The 17,683-nt window shown below is 46.6% G+C and overlaps 1 protein-coding gene across 3 annotated transcripts in view; it reads right to left on the minus strand.

Moving 5' to 3' along the window:
• Window positions 1–17,683, minus strand: part of LOC135817317 (uncharacterized) — a 97,650-nt gene that overhangs the window by 24,508 nt on the left and 55,459 nt on the right. Inside the window, exons 8-11 of one of the 3 annotated variants that reach the window (XM_065330479.1) lie at window positions 5,054–5,120; window positions 2,833–2,912; window positions 2,142–2,388; window positions 569–1,119 (exon numbers count right to left, since the gene is read on the minus strand). The exons of 1 other annotated variant lie outside the window; for it this stretch is intronic. In XM_065330479.1, coding sequence (XP_065186551.1) covers window positions 1,098–1,119; window positions 2,142–2,388; window positions 2,833–2,912; window positions 5,054–5,120 — 416 coding nt within the window. In that variant the 3' untranslated portion in view covers window positions 569–1,097. Of the gene's footprint in view, window positions 1–568; window positions 1,120–2,141; window positions 2,389–2,832; window positions 2,913–5,053; window positions 5,121–14,179; window positions 14,565–17,683 lie in introns of those variants that run through there. One more of the 3 variants, XM_065330480.1, reaches the window with a different exon arrangement.

Genomic DNA, 17,683 nt, shown 5'->3' on the forward strand with positions numbered 1-17,683 from the left:
AAGAGAAAATAGTTGCACCATGATATCATCACATCCATTTGTCAGCGATTCATACTGCCCACCGGGGCAGACGCACAAATTGCCCACCGAGAGCTAGCCCGCAGCTGCCCACCTTGGGCCAATCACATGAGCGGCCACAGAGGCCAACAGCCAGCCCATTGTGGGCTGAATGATCCTGCTAGCCGTGGGTCGCTAGCATACTCTCACTGCCCACTAAGGGCGCACAAATGTCCAACGCGGCCAGCAACCTGCCCGACGAGGGCGTATGAACGGCCGCCGAGGCCAGCAACCTTGCCACCGAGGGCTGAAGCATACTTCCCCACAGGGGATAAAGTGTACAGCCCAGCGAGGGCTGAATCATACTGCCTATTCAGCCAATGAACAGCCACCAAGGACGACAACCTGCCAGCCAAAGGCTAAAGCATATCAGTATGATATTACCCACTGTGGCCGGTCACCTACTGCCAAGTGAGGGCAAACAAACGACCACCGAGGCCAAGAACTCGCCCAGCTGAGGGCTCATACAGCTGCCTGGCATGAGGCATCACACGACACACACATCTACAAGTACAGCATGAGCACATGTATAACTAGGTAGAATGTTTGTCAAGTACTTACATGTACATGAATAAAGGATTTGACCCGGTTCGGGGATCAAGCCCTGTGGCGGAAACATGAATATGCAGCCACAGAGAGAAAACAGGGCAGCATATGGCCCTGGAAATCAACCGGCAACTCAACGGGCAATATAGCCTAGCAAATAGCTTGGATTTCATTGCAGGGAAAATGAAACAGCAAACTCGGAATTCTTAGAACATCAACTACCAACTTCAGTATGATCACGTGCATAGACTGAGGAGACAAGTAAAATATTAGTTCAAAACACTCAAGTACTCACACGAGTGCACCGTGCCGATGAGTTCAAAACTATGTACACTATCATTCCACTGGGCCTGGGGAGCAATGTGCAGCACAGAACATGCAACAAAGCTAGCGTACAAAGAACCGGCTTGAATCCGGCAAAACCACACGGAGCTGGCATCTCGAGAACCAGCATCCTGGTGCTTGTGTCCACTGCCTTCTACCTGTCGACATAGCTATTCTGTGTATTCTGCCTCACTGCAACAAAACAAAAGTCGTATAGAGAAGCACACAAATTCAAATCAATTAAAGCAATCGTCTTCATCCCCAATCTGATGCGTGATGGATACCACGGCTCTTCCTGAGATGTGCACAGAGGTGCTGCTGTTTGTAGAGGAGCATCAGCAAGATCTGAATGAATTCAGTCCCCCCCCCACCCCTGTGAAGTACATTGTAGTTATCCAGCTTGTGCTACAGGGCTGAGGGTGGTGTACATTTGCAGGTCACAGTTTTGTTTACGTTCATTACGAGTGCGAAGGCTGTTACCGACGGGTGTCTCAGTTTCTTCATTCATTCTGATAAAACCTGGTCAAGTGACCATCTGCGGGTTTCAGCAGCCTCCTGACCTGTTACACCACTATTATTCTTATAGACACCAAATCTTAGTCAACTGTGCAAGGATGAACGGCCTGGTTTGCATTAAAGACCACCCGCAGTGTTGGTCCAGGCTTCATCTGTATGCGCATCATACAGTGTTGCTCACTGCACAGTCCCTTCAACCATGAATGGAGTACTACAGTTACGTTTGGAAAGTATAGACCTCCGGTTTCTAAAAACTGTTAGGCCAGCAGCATCTATACCACATTAAGCCTGTGACCACTTTGGGCGTGAAATTTCTGAAATAAGTCGGGCTTTTCACTCACAGAGCAACTGTTCTGTACATGTGGGTAGATGTCTACCAGAACAATCACAATCCACGTAATCAACGCATGCGCGACACTCAGTTGACAACCACTCGCACACACCAACAGAAGCAGAGATTCTCATCCTATGACAATGTATACTCTTGCATGCACTACATACCATATACACTGTATGTCATACATCACACCATGCTCACGCGTACACTGGACCATGTTAGATATCAGGCATCGGACCAAACCAGGTGAGAACCACATATGACAATGTGTCCAAATGATAAGCGAGCTGAACTTTCATAACACATGTGTACCACACAACATGAAGTTTTCAAGCTCTACACACTGAAGATGGATACTTACAGGAGAGCTGTGCGGATCAGATTGCGATTCTCCGGAGCACTGTCCTCCAACTGTGCACACAACTCATCAATGGTCAGCTCTTGTTTCTTCTTAATCAGATAGAGGATGATACAGAATACGCTAGTGACTCCATTTCCACTGCCAGTGATCGTTCTTTGGTTCATTTCATGGAACTGATCAAGGACGTTTCGATAGTTATTCTTCAGATTCTTGTCCACCAGTTTGACTGCAACCTTGCCCAGCTTTCCTGCAGCAATCAACGATAAAATACTCGACCCGTCATAAATGCTCCACAGACTCGGTCCTCAATTTCAATTTCGGTTTAGCCTAGAATAGAAGATAATTAATTCTACATGGTCATTGGTGACAGTAAGGACACCCTTCGACCCCTCCCCTCCAGGAAATGTTCCACATCCTTAGTAAAGCTCACTCCAAGGAACACTTGCTCACGATGCAAATGCAAGAAATAGTGTTGTGGGGAGTCCATAAGTGGTGCCCCCCCCCCCCCCCGGACTAGAATCATTGACTCGTGATTTTTACTGCTCGTTGCGCCAGAGGCTGAAATATTGTTTTTTTCTTGTTCTTCCCAATATGCCCTGTTGAACCTGGTTCATGCATGCCCTATTTGAAGTCAGTCTCTCTGAACCCGTCTGGTAAAGGTCAAGCACAAACAAACTACGCATGAACAAACCTCTTGCATTGTCATCCAGCAATGGTTCAAGAGCAGCTGTGAAGTCTTCCCAATCATCAATGTTTCCAAGATGCTTGCAGCTGCAGAGGTTGACCATAGAGGGATGGAACAATACGTAGAGTAGAGACGAGAAACGACAGGGAGAGGTGGTAGTATAGAGGGGAAGAGAAACAACAGGGAGAGGTGGTAGTATGGAAGGGAAAAGAAACAACAGGGAGAGGTGGTAGTATAGAGGGGAAGAGAAAAGCATGGAAGAACAGGGAAGATAAAGTCAAAGCAATTATCCCAGGGCAATCTTCTCCCAGCTATATTTATTAAAAAAATTACAAATATTACACAGAAATGAATCAAACAAGTCTCATTCCGCTGTTACTCCGAGTTTCGTGTCAGAACACTTCATCAGACAGCATATAAGCAGCCTAGGGACTTTAGACAACTGTCTATTAAAAAAATTAGTTATGCAGCACGGTATTGGATGTTAGTACAGGGTAAAAACTGTGTGAGTGTGTGTGTGTGTGTGTGTGTGTGTGTGTGTGTGTGTGTGTGTGTGTGTGTGTGTGTGTGCGTGTGTGTGCGTGTGCGTGTGTGCTGGCCAGAAGAAAGCCACTTCAATCAGCTGTAAGGTGTAGACCAGGCTAAAATCGGTGGCGGTCAATTCATCAGCCTTGCAACCTGTTGAATGGTGTAATCCCAGCACAAGTTGCCATGTTTAGCATAGAGGTTTTGGGTGCTTCTACAGTGTAAAAACTGCACGTGTGTGTGTGTGTGTGTGTGTGTGTGTGTGTGTGTGTGTATGTGCTCTGGTGGAGGACGGTTGTACTTTTCGGGCTCTTGTTTCTGGCCTCCGTCCGTGCTTGTTCTCGCCGTTGTGGACGGCCTGGGGTGTCCCCTGCCGTCCAGGCCAACAGTGCCTGAGGTGGGGTATTCACCGACAGGAGACTTGGTCGGATAGTTACGATGTCGACACTCTCCTCGTCGCCCCCACCTCAGAGTCCTTCGCGAGGCCTTGCAAGCCCGCGAGTGGAGCAAACTACCGCACGAAGACGACAACTTGGAATGACTCTGAGCATTGGCTCATGGAATGTTTGCTCTGTTGTGGAGAGTGATGGACCAGTTCTAGCGGCCGCCGTGAGAGGAATCGTTTCCGACGATAAGAAAATCTTTCAAATAGTTGAACATCTTGACAATGTGTGTGTTCTCTGCTCTGGTGGAGGACGCTTGTACTTTTCCGGGCTCTTGTTTCTGGCGTCCGTGCTTGTTCTCGCCGTTGTGGACGGCCTGGGGTGTCCCCAGGCGTCCAGGCCAACAGTGCCTGAGGTGGGGTATTCACCGACAGGAGACTTGGTCGGATAGTTACGATGCCGACACTCTCCTCGTCGCCCCCACCTCAGAGTCCTTCGCGAGGCTTTGCAAGCCCGCGAGTGGAGCAAACTACCGCACGAAGACGACAACTTGGAACGACTCTGAGCGTTGGCTCATGGAATGTTCGCTCTGTTGTGGAGAGTGATGGACCAGTTCTAGCGGCAGCCGTGAGAGGAATCGTTTCCGATGATAAGCCAGATCCATAGCTGCTGGAGATGGCTCTCTCGAACATGGTCCCGCTCGTCGTTCTATATTGTCGGCCCCCTAAGGGGACACGTGACCGTAATGGCAGTGTTTACCAGATACCAGATACCAGTGTGTGTTTGTGTGTGTGTGTGTGTGTGTGCGTGCGTGCGTGCGTGCGTGCGTGCGTGCGTGTGTGTGTGCGGTTCTCAAGGCCACAGGACTTGCAATGCCATGCCAAATATTGTTGACTTTGCGATTTCTCTCTCTTCTCTTCTCTCTTCTTGTCGTTGTCTCCCGCTTCTGGGAGCGGCGTGGCCCGATAGGGTAGCTGTACATAGTAGTAGTAGTGTGTGTGTGTGTGTGTGGTGTGTGTGTATGCACGCGCACGCACGCACGTGTGCGCGGGTGCATGTGGGAGAGGATGAAGGGGTAGGGGCATTTTCACCCTCTCACCCTCAAAGCTCGAAGTCCTTTAGTTTAGCAGGTTTCACGAGACCAAGCGGACAATAAGAAAAGTATTGACAAGCAAATAAAAAAACCCTATTGAAGTAGCTATGTAGTGTGTGTAATAACGATGTAATGAATTTGAGTAAAACAAGATTGATAGTGATCGTGGACAGGCATATTGCCTTGAAGTACATGTGTACAGTGTATCAAGACTGCATGTACTGACCCTATAGCGCCAAGTGACTTGCTGTCTGTGTCGGTACCACACGCACCACCGCTACCAGTAGCCATGCCTGCATGCACCCAGGAGAATATGACAACACAGGCCAATCATCACATAATCAACCACAAACATCAACACACCTTTGTCACATGGAGGAACCGGAAGGAGCACTCGAAAAGCAGAGACATTCACTGGCAATGCAATTTTTCACTTCAAGATTATTTCGCTTTTCAGTTGTTTTAACTTGCTAGCCTACACATGAATGTACTAGCACTGGTAGATTGGTACATTTCAAGATTCTTGGAAATCGAGTTTACAGGCTAACTGTAACCCTGATTCAATGGTGTTAGAATTCCCATTACACTGCATACAGTGTTGTATAGAGTAGTATGCTGTGTACTGGGAATTAGCTGACTGACAGCTGGACAACGGAACAGGCCATGTTTCTTGATAGCACTACTGAGTTCAGTATTTTGTTAGCAGAAAAATAGCTAAAATACAAACCTCTCTAGAAAACGCCAACATTTGTGGACATACACAGAAACTGTGACGTACGGCAACTTGCACAAGTGCTGAAAATTTGAAACCCACAATAGCAGCATCCATGTTCCTCTTTTGCTGGGTCACAAGTTCCCCGAAAGACTGTGCGTAGGAGCAAGCAACAGATTTTAGTGAAACTCGACCACTCTGACTCAATCCCACTGTTCGGCACTGCGAATGACACTCGATGTTGATTGGTAGCGGCTATTAAATACCCGCGGCTGGGGCCAGTGCACCTGACGATAATGTCCCACTGGGACAAAACACGCAGAGAACACCGTGCATTGGCCTACAATTGCAACACTTATCCTTTGAGCAAAGCCGATATGAGAATTTATGTTTACTTGTGAAAATTACTGTTACTTCCATAAACGCTTCAGGGGCATAGCTGGCACGTCCGTGGTATGGCGACCATGTACCAGAGCACGTCTGTGGTGTGGTGACCATGTACCACCGGCAAGCTCATAGCCGTCATTTTCCCTATTTTGACCATGTAGTATGTAGTAACTATGACAACCATTTGCTGGTGTGGTAACCGGACTAGGCTGACTACACACGAGCTACACACCTGCACTTGGTCTTGATTTGGAGACAGAGAACTGTGCGGAAATTAGAAATCAGCATACAGTTTGTTGATTATAGTGTAGTGTAGCCTTGTCAATATTGTCATACCTGTTGTAGTTGCAAGTTGTAAGCCAGACATAGTCATAAGCGCTGCAGAGATGGAAAAGTCAGGCTGACCAGCTTGCTGTAAACAAGGGAAAACACACAAAGACATGACAACGAGTTTCGGTCATACCTCGGCCATGGGAAATATCCACACTGCCACAGGTATAACTAAATGTTTGTGCTAAAAATGAATGCTAGCAGCCTGCTAATAAGGTTAAGATACGGTTGGATACACCGGATATAGCGTGGGTCGGCGGTTTCTATGGTTTCGTTACAAGGCCATCACTGCCGTGCACCGTGCGCGTGCGTGCGTGCATGGAAAATGGGAAGGGAGCTGTACATACCCCAACATTATCTTGATAACAGAGTGCTAGTAAACGAGAAAGTGAAGGCTGATTGGTGATACAACCATTGGCTTTACACATGGAATCTACGTTTTACAGGCAGATCTTTTCTTCTTTCATCTGGTTCCCATGCCAACCGGTGGGAAGTTCATTGAATCACACCAGGAAGTAGTACTCCCAGGATCACACCACCTTCATATGCATGGACTGCAATGTAGAATGCCTTTGTCTATCCGGTTCCCTGGATATTTCTGTGGAAGGCAAATGTGTGTGCATGTGTTCAGCGCTGTGTCACCGTAGCATGGGCCAACAATGTGAGTGCAACAGCTTGTAAGGAAAAAAGACTGGTTGACTGCCTGCATGATTACTCTGACTGTACTGTTTGTTGCGTTATCGTATACCGATACTGCGATGTAAACAAATCGGTATGTGAAATCAAACTAAATGGGTGCTATCCAGATAAATTCATACTAAAATACTACATACCACATATTGGAACGGGATGCACTTGAAGTACTGCAAAACTGGACCGGCATCCACACTGGGCTGTGACTCCAGAGGACATAGTGGAACTTCTCCTTCCACCAGCTCTGCAAAGTGATGGCATGATGTCCGTGGACAGGACTTCTTCTTATGACGTTGACAAGAGCGTCGATTCACAGAACATTTGCACCGCACTGCTCGGCTGATGTTGACGTGTCGGAGGCCGAACTTCTTCAGATCCTCCAGCTGCTCCTCTACAAACATCAGGGCTTCTGAACACATTGCGGGAAGGTCAGCGGGACGTGCTGCGGAGTAAGAACTTCCGATGTTTGACTGTGCGGATTCCTCAGCTGCAACGGAGATGCGAATGCCGTGACTGAAGTACTCCAGTACCAGTAAATAGATGCCGTAGCATCTCAGCCGAGCAGCGGACTGGTAGAGAAGTGGTTCTTGGCGTGGCTGATACTTCTGCATACACCTTACCACGGCACACCAGAACAGTGTCTGTGGTAGGTATTTGCGATTTCCCGTGTACAAGTAGATGGTTGGTGTTGAGTCATCCAATAGCAGAGCAGCACTGTCTTCAGGCATCCGGCTTACAAGAGCTGGAACATAGAACTTGCGCGACACTTCCTCACGGTCGGGGATCTTCATACTGGTCTTTGTGTTGTACATGAGACCAGATTGCTCCATCAGCTCATACAGATAGTCACGTTGCTCTTCTGTCTTGGTGTACATTGCAGTTTGCTTGCTGTGTTGTTCCCAGCGGTGAATGATGAGACGCTCGAGCAAGATTCCCTTGGTTGTCAGCAGCTCGTAGAGCTTGCGAAGACGTTTGCCCTGCTCAATCTTCGGCTCGGGACAAAAGAGTAGTGATGCGATTCTCAGCAGCCACTCTACATCAATGATGACTTTGGATGACAGGATTCGGTTCTCTGGGTAGTAGAGAATGTGGCCAAGGTGATGTTGGTACTTCAACATGGCCTCCACATCAACAGACTGAGAGTGACTGTTCCCAGCATCACCACCACACACTGTGTTAGCAAGACGGTAGATTTGCTCAATTGCTAGCCATGGGCATTTGAATTTCTTTGCTACTTCCTTTGTACCAATGGTGAATGGCAGCCAGCGAATGGGTATGGGCTGTTTGAACTGTGGTTCCAATTTCTCAATGAAATCCTGTCGTAGACGAATGATGGTTTCATCAGGATCCTTGCTTCCAGCAACAGTGTTGTCAACAAACACTACGTCATCCAGATTGAAACCATACGCTCTTTCCTCAGCATTGGTGCAGATATATTTCTTCATCTTGTCCAGCGATTGTTGGCGAGTTTTGCGCGGAAGCTTGTCGATGTGCGTGCCAATAGCGTAAACAGGTACGTCTGGGTCATCACCGATAACATGATGGATTGTGTTCAACCAGCTTTCCATGATGTCAAAGTTGGTGGAACCTTGACTGTTGTCTAGCCGGTACTCTTCACCATCTCTGCAAAGTGTTGGCTCGGCTACTTTCTCCATTTGCTTGGAGGCATCGAAGACAACTGCATATGCACAGCGCCTTGAAGACAGAACCATATGTTGAAGTGCTGAGAACAAGCGCTGTCCTGCAAAGTCCCATATGTCCAAGAACACCAGTTCGCGCAAGTCCTCGATGTTGTACTCACTCACATCGGTGTACTTGAGATCAGCAATGAACTGATCCACCCGCATTGCTGCATATGACAATTCCTCTTCAAGGCTCTTTGGATCATGTGAACATGGTGAGTCGGGTGTTGCACAGCTGCTCTCTGCTTCATGTATTTCCTCTGGCATTAGTAGCTTTCCTTCTGAAGCTGTGGCTTGAATGGTGGAAGCTACATCAACAGCAGCACCATTTACTGAGCTATTGCTTCCAACAGTGGCAGTTGTTGTTTCTGTAGTTGCATTGGCTGAAGCATCGGGTAATGTATCAGCAATCACATCAGCTTCATAAGGAACAGTGGTAGTTGAAGCAAACAGCATTTGGTCTAAACTTGGACAATCGGAATTCCGCACATCACCACCGGTAGTTACGTCATGCGTTGTATCATTAGTTGCAACTCCTGTGTGCCCACTATCCTCCGGCGAACGAACACCTGTTGTACTGCTACTTGGTGTGGTTGGTTGGACCCTTCTTTGCTCCAGATTGTCCTCCGCTGCCATGCTTTCCATCACTGGGAAGACAGTTTCTTCATTGCCTGCAAGTTGGTGGGCTAGGCGACCCTCAATTGCCTTTCGTTGTACTGCTTTGTTGAGTGATATTAGCACCATGAGCAGATGTTGCATTTTTTGATCGGCTTCCTTGCGCCAAACAAATTTGCCATCTCTCTGTCCAATGGTACAGACAGCTGTTTGTAGCTCCACACCAATGGTGCTGTCACTTATCTTTTCAAATGGCTCATCCACAAGTGATCTCTCCACGCTGCTTTTGCCTGAACGGCCCGGACCGCATAGAAGAAGCCTCGCATGCGGGATTATCTGCTGTCCTTCCGACAATGCTAGTTGATAAGCCTGCTCATCCTCTGCATTCCAGCCTAGGCCAACAGTGTATTAAAACAGAACATGGTGGAAACGACCAGTCAGCTACAACAATACAGCACTCTCATTGTTGATATTATTGAACCTGCCTAATGATTGCACATGTTCATAAAACTCGGATTACGTTGTGGTGACAATATACGCCTTTAAAGGGGAAGTTAAGGCAAAAATTAAAAGTTCACCAGTTGTAGTCTTCGGGGTGCTGAGTCGAATGGTCTTGGTCCGAGGAAGCTGAGACGCTCCCTTCCTGCTTGAATCCCAATCGAACTCGCGCACTTCCACCGTAACTGGGTGACTGCGCCCTACTAGATGGGGATTTGTATGCAAAATGTCACTAAAAGCGCCATTTCGTTCTTATAAAAGCACGGATGACCGCGATTGGCCCATATGTTGTAGTCTTTTGGACGCTGAGTCGACTGGTTTTGGTCCGAAAAGGCTGCGATGCAGCGTTCCTCCTTTATTCCCAATCGAACATGGTTGAAGAAGCGGTCACGTGCTCCTGGGTGCCCAAATCACCTGGTCACCACGCCAGCAGGCGACAACTTTCACACCAAGGTTCAACTCGAGTGACAGGACTGCACCCAAAAAAGGTCAAACAGGCTAGTAAGTTGTACCCTGCAGGCACGGTGACCAGGTGACTGGTGTACGCAGGAGCACGTGACCGCTTGTTCAACCATGTTCGATTAGGAATAAAGGAGGAACGCTGCATCGCAGCCTTTTCGGACCAAAGCCAATCAACTCAGCGTCCAAAAGACTACAACATATGGGCCAATTGCGGTCATCCATGCTTTTATAAGAACGAAATGGTGCTTTTAGTGACATTTTGCATACAAATCCCCATCTAGTAGGGCGCAGTCACCCAGTTTCGGTGGAAGTGCGCGAGTTCGATTGGGATTCAAGTAGGAAGGGAGCGTCTCAGTTTCCTCGGACCACGACCATTCGACTCAGCACCCCGAAGACTACAACTGGTGAAATTTTAATTTTTGCCTTAACTTCCCCTTTAATTACCCTCCTAGGCCGTGTTAATTCTGTACAAAGCTCTGCCCCCCCCCCCCCCCCCCATAGCATTTGAGCATTTGGGCATAATATAAAAAGGGTGCATCACTTGTGTCAATTAATTTGAGATATCCTTCATCTCGGGTAGACAAAGTCAGCAAGAGCAACAACACACATATTGAGGGGTATTTGGCTACAGCCTGATGTGGCTGCGCCTACAACTGATGCGAACCTGAAGGATTTCATAATGCTTTCCCCCGAGCAAACCAAGAAAAGTGATTGGTATTTGTTGCAGTCCCCCGGCAATTGGCACTACACAGCACATAAAGCACATAAAAGTCCTATAATGAAACCTGGCCATACTAGGATTGGAAACCTGACCCATTTCCAGTACTGTACATGAACAGTACTGTGGGTTGGTCAAAGACCATGATTGAGATACGGAGGTACATGGTTCAAGTCCTGCCTGGGAGCGCTTTTTCCAGCCGTGCTGTTACCCACAGCCTAAGCTCTCTCTCCCCCCCCCCCCCTATATTGTTTGAGCAATTGGGCATATTGTGTGCATCCCTTGTGTCAAATAATTTGAGATAAACTACATCTCGGAGAGACATACACGGCAAGAGCAACAACACTCACACACGCACGCACGCCTCCCCCCCCCCCCCCACACACGCACGCACACACACACACACACACACACACACACACACACACACACACACACACACACATTTGGCCACAGCCGGATGTGATTGCGCCTACTGCATCTGATGCGAACCTGAAGGATTTCATAATGCTTTCCCCCAAGCAAGTCCTATAATCGAATCTGGCCATACTAGGATTGGAAACCAGTACTGTACATGAAGGGCTGGAATGCAAAACTCGTTTCAGTAGACAAACCCCCTATTCTTATCTCTCTTTTTTTGGTACAGAGGCAATAGGCTTAGGTTCTGCGAAAGTGCTCAATACCGGATTCAGGCAGCGCGGTGTACACAAAGGCACACAATGAAAACCTTGGCAAATTCCGCTGTGACTCATTTTTTGTTAGTATTCTTACTCCTTCAATCCCAAACAACCAGAGCCCTGAATCAGCTGATGCACAGAAACTAAACCCGCCAAGTCCGTTTCAAGCGCGCTCGGTAAACGGCACATGCTAGATGCATGGCATACATGTAACACAATGTACTACTATCATGAATGTCTGGGGTGGCCAATGAATGCATGTGTTAGTTCCCGGCTAAACACAGTCCCCTCGCACTCGTAGAACACAGGGTTTATAGTATTGAATATGGAAGAAGTACTAGACTTAGACAAGAGAGTAGACAAGAGTGAGAAGACTAGAGAACCACTGGAGAATGCGCTCTTCTGTACTTGATGGGATCTCATTGCTCTGGTGAAGGAGCGGGAAATACGAATAGTGAGTATTGTACTTCGAAGTACTATCTTAGGATAAAATACACTTGTTACACTTTTTCACTGCAACCGTGACAACCTATTTCAGACTTGTACACTCTGCTACGGATGCTCACTGAGAGCCTTAGCTCTGGCATGTTAGCTAGGTAGGATAATGATGTACATGTATGCATGCCCAGGTTTTCTACCCAGAGCAGGTAACGGGAATCATGGAAGTGTGACATCTTGAGAGCACAGGTCACCATGCACATTCCATCTACAAAATTGATGCTGTAACCTGCAGAGTATGAACGACTGAGCGACCTTTCTCGTCAACCCACCATCCAACGTCAGGCGGGATGGCAACAGTGTCCTGCCCGCGCACAATTCTAAAGCTGCACATAAAGTTATTTTTTGTTAGACCAACGAATATCCCACTAGTAACGAAGCTTTGACTGAACCTCCGGCACATGTATATTCATTTCATTCCCAGAAAAAGCATAGTCTAATAGCTGGCACTGATGCTCTAATTTGGTTGTGTACATGGGTACCAACACTGGTACTGACCTGATGGAAGTTGAGAATTGACACAGACCGCAATGTAGAGGTCACGTATAGAGTGTGTTCCAATATCGGCAAATACAGTATCTCTGACATGGCGTGGAATGAAGCCGCCTAGTGCTGAATTCTGAATAATCAGATTCGTGAACAGTGCACACTGTGCATGGCCACTAGATAACACATCGTCTACCATTTCCTTTATTGCTGATCTTGCTGGAAAGCAATCATCCGTTTTACACTCCGCTAGTGCTGTTGATACTTTAGCCAATGTCATAGCATTAATTCCATTGAATGACCGCAGTGTTGATACCTCAGTCATTAATTCCAATGGCGAGAATTTTGACAGAAAATAGCAAATGAAGTCCACGTTGTTCTTGATTGCTTCACGCAAGAACTCTGCACAGGAAAGTTACCAATGCACAACATTGAAAATGAAAAATCTCTTCGTTACAATCCTGACCCACAAATAATTAGCTGGGAGCAGTACTCTAAGACAGATGGTCAGTGTCCAGATGTGATACTTTTTTGTACAGGCTATTAGGCAAAGAGTACGGGTTTCCAAGAACAGCCAAGGCTCTTGCAATCTCAAACTTGGATTTACAATCCAACTGCCTTTGTCCTACTTTGTGGGCTCAGCATAACTATGCAATTATTCCCGTAGCTATGCAAAAGACGATACTTAAGTAATGTCTGGCGCTAGCCAGGGTCCACACAGCTTTAATTCCATGTGTGTTTGTGTGTTTGTGCCGTCGGCATGCCTGGCGGTATCCCGTACCTGTCCCGTACCGTACCATCAAAGACAGCTGGCCACAATATTCAAATAGGGCTTTCAAATGCAAGATCATAACGTGAAGCAACTTGGAAGAATGAGTATGTATGCAAAGTGTATCGGGGAATGCATGCAGGGCGATAGTGCGGGTTCGAATCCTAGGTTTTGTCTTAAAAAAAATACTTCAAAGTAGGAGAAATGAAAAATTTATAACATCCCTATGCTTTTTTGCCTAGGTCATTAAGGTGGTAGACGGTGTCGTATTACCCTCAAATGCAAAGAGAAAGTTTATTTCTTTCGCTCAGTGCCCTACGCTATGCTTTTTTTGTCTAGCTCATCGTGCATGTTATTTGTACAGATGGAAACCTTTTGCAATACAATGATGTAGCCGATCAGTTCGTTGTGGTATGGTTGGGCATTGTAGCCATCATGGTTTGTAATTAAAACACTATAGCCAATCAACGAAAAAAAAAACCCATTTCAAACCAGGTCTAATAACATGCATGATGAGCTAGGCAAAAAAAGCATAGCGTAGGGCCCTGAGCTTCCAAGTTCTCTCGTCAGTCATTGAGCCTTGGTGATTGAAAACTATTTTAGTAAGCCATGGACACTAGTCACAAGAGCGTAAGAGTCTCTCAACTGCTAACCTAATGTACACACCTATCGGATTGTCCACCGGGTGAAGCAAAAAGAGAAGGGAAAAAGAATCCCGGCATTTTGTTGGTCAAAGATCTCACAGTGTACTTGTAAGTCTACCCAGTTGAAATTTGTAATTCTGCAAATGATGAGATAAGGATAACAACTGTAGAAAAACCTTACCATAAGGAGCAGTATCTTGTTTCTCCGCCACTATGGCCTTCCAGACACTGGATAACATTGATGAAATTTGATTCTTATCTGTTCCACATCGGGATAAGGTATCAAGAAACTTTGCAGCACTTTTGTTGCCACTTGACAGTAACCAGGGTAATATATATGCGCAAGCCCAACCGCCTGGAGAATCCTGTCTAATAACGCTGAGGGCTGGAGGAAGATTATCAACGCTTGCCAGCAGATCTCTTACTGCCCAGTGTGGCAGTCTAACATCCCGGCACAAGTCTACCCAAACCGGCCTGGCAACATGATACCAGAAATCCACCGGCATGTCACCGGCAGTGCTAGTGTTACTGCAGACACTTGACTGGTGTGATGGTCACAATACGATCTATGCATCAGGGAAGACAAAATACACACAGGTACACACACACATACATACACACATACACACACACACACACACACACACACACACATACACACACACATACACACACAAAAACACACACCATGTACCATGATGTACCATGTATGCGCCCGTCGCAAGAGAAGCACGCAAATCTGCAAATGCACTGGATGTACATCCACAGATTTTCTCTAATAGCAACGATAGCGAACAAGATCTGAATGAGACAGATCAAAACTTGCGCCAGATAACTGTCTAATCCACACAATTGGAGAAGCCATGTGAATCGACCACCAATGCACACCTGGTCTACACCACGCGGAGTACATCGGAATAGGACGGCCAATACAGTTAACTATGCACACCCTACACTTGCTGGGGTAACCAGTATAGACAGCACGCTGCTTTAAAAGCAGACACTAGATGCACTGGTACCTTGAAGTGAAATTTGGAGTTACTTTACCAACCAGCCTCGGCTACTGAGTACTGGGAACCCAGAGCCAACAGACATACCAACAACCTCAGCCATGAAAGCTATTATAGCAACGACACACTGGATTGTGGAGCCGAAACTAGTCCAACTTCCAAATGCTTTGGCAAGAAGGTAGCCTTCCGACAGGTTGGTGACACACACACACACACACACACACACACACACACACACACACACACAGAGGTACACATGCGTGCGCGCACACACACACACGCGCGCACACCATATGCCGCCCATCGCCAGAAGCGATGATAGCGACGCTACAGCAGAAGCCATAGCAACTTGTGCTGGGATTGCACCATTTAACAGTTTGCAAAGCTGAAGAATTGACCGCTACTATTCAGCCTGGTCGACGCAACACAGCTATGAAGTGTCTTTTCTGGCCAGTGAATCCCTACTTTTTGGTCTTTTTCACTGTTTTTGCGCACACAACACAACAACATACTCCGGCATGCACTGGCTGTTAGTAACCACCCAGGAGAATGAAATAAAGTCAGGAGGAGTCTGAGAAAGAGAAGAAAGACACGCGCACACAGGCACATGCGTGCACACACACACACACACACACACACACACATCTGTGTACGAAATACATCACAAGTTCAATTCTTGAATGACACGGTGTTTGATTTATAAGTATGCTGCTCAACAAGGCAATTCTACTGCCAATGTCAATGGCAGAAGCATTCTCTCTTGTTGAAGGATTTCGATTCGAATTGGGAAACGTCAACTCAATCTGTGGCACAATACCTTTGACCATGTTGAGAGTGTACTGTGTATCTATCTGTATACAAACAAACATTCGCCGAAGCAATTATTCAATACTGCAAAATTTGAGTGGGGGGGGGGGGGGGGAGGGGGATAAGTTGATGTGATGCCGTGAAAGCTGGTCTACACTTGGGTGCAAACAGATAGCACATTCTTGGCTGGTGATTTTTAAACTTGGGCAGTACAGCTGTACCGCAGTTCATCAACCTCTATGTGCTGTGCAGTTCCAACTTCCAAGTGGATTTCGTTCACTACACTCGTGCATGCCAGAACCTCCGGATCTCTACGTAAAGGACACTACTTTGCAATTGCCTAAAAAATGGAATAAAAACTTTCATAATAGCTATGAAAAGTATGAATGCCGCAGACATCACCACGCAACATGACAATTTGTTCAAGGTTTGAGATTGTGTGTTTCCAGAATCGATTTTCAAGCTCCGATCATCAGTGGAAATACGGAACTAAAGTGATCAAGGGAAAAACAAAGGTTAAAAATCCAAAGAAGTGTGACACATGATGCGTAAGTATTACAAAAAAGTGAGGGCTTAGATAAAGAGTACTAGTAAGTGTGAGAAATGGGCATGAACAGTGCAGAAACAACTCATGAACACGGGATGGGGTGCAAACTCACGAAAATAACCTAAGTGCTACAACATGTTCTTTTTGCTTACACAAATCGGGAATCTCAAACCTTGAACAAATTGTCATGTTGCGTGGTGATGTCTGCAGCATTCATACTTTTCATAGCTATTATTTAACTTTTATCTCCCCGTAGATTATTTGTAAAAACTTTCACATCATGTTTTGCGTGAGACTCGGCCGGACTGAGTTTTCCTCATCATAGCAACGCCCCCATCCACATGGATCTATTGCCTTATAAGTGTATTGAAAATTATTTACTTCAGTAGTACGAACTAGCTAAGCCGTTTACCCTTACTTTTTGGGCCTTAGTAGATTGGTTGGTCATATGGTTGTGATGTGCAGATTTCATCGTGCCTACCGTTAGGCGCTGCATCTGCCGCTAGGGTTTATCGGGTGTTAGCGGCCGTCGTGAGTTCCCTTCGGGAACGGATACGATAATTTACTTTTCTTTTTTTACATCACTTTCGGTCGTCGAAGAACTTGGGGGGGGGGGGGTCAGCCTCCCAGTCTAGACGGTTATTATTTTTATGTATTATAGTATATGCACAGTTGAGTCAGTGTGAATACATTGGTACCCAGACCCGCTGGAAGGCGGGCAAAGTTGGTCCGGTTTGAGGGAGGTTGGGGGGGATCTCCCCCGGACATTTTTTGAAAAATCCGGTCAGAAATAGCAGAATTTGGCCCTTTCACAAGTTTTCAGAGACAACTACAGGGAATAATTGTGCATGGATATCAATGTACAATGTATGGCACACTATGGGTGCACGTACGTACATGTACATGTATGTATGTATGCATGATCGATAATACAAGTCATGTACATATTGTACATGTACCCAGAATTTGTTCTCCCCGGTCTTTGACGAATCTTAGTGGGTGACCCGAGCCAGAGTTGGTTCGGTGACAACCGGACCAACCGGACCGGTTCCGGCAGCTCTGGTACCGGTATGCTCTGCTTGGCAAAATTCTAGCCTGGTCGTTCTTCAGTGCTCCATTCATCAACTCCCAGCAGTATTGTCTTTGTCCTCCACACTGACGGCGCATACAGAAGTGTGATGTGACAACATAGTTTACTCGCAATTTTCTCGGGTGAAACATACTTCCTGTATAAGACCAACTGTTTTGCTGGTCTTGCGAGAGGACACAGCCTCAGGTAACCGATTTATTTCTATTTTTCTGGGGTGCATCTACTTTTCAA

The sequence above is a fragment of the Sycon ciliatum genome, chromosome 5 (assembly GCF_964019385.1).
Source record: "Sycon ciliatum chromosome 5, ocSycCili1.1, whole genome shotgun sequence".
In the NCBI taxonomy this organism is placed as follows: Eukaryota; Metazoa; Porifera; class Calcarea; order Leucosolenida; family Sycettidae; genus Sycon; species Sycon ciliatum.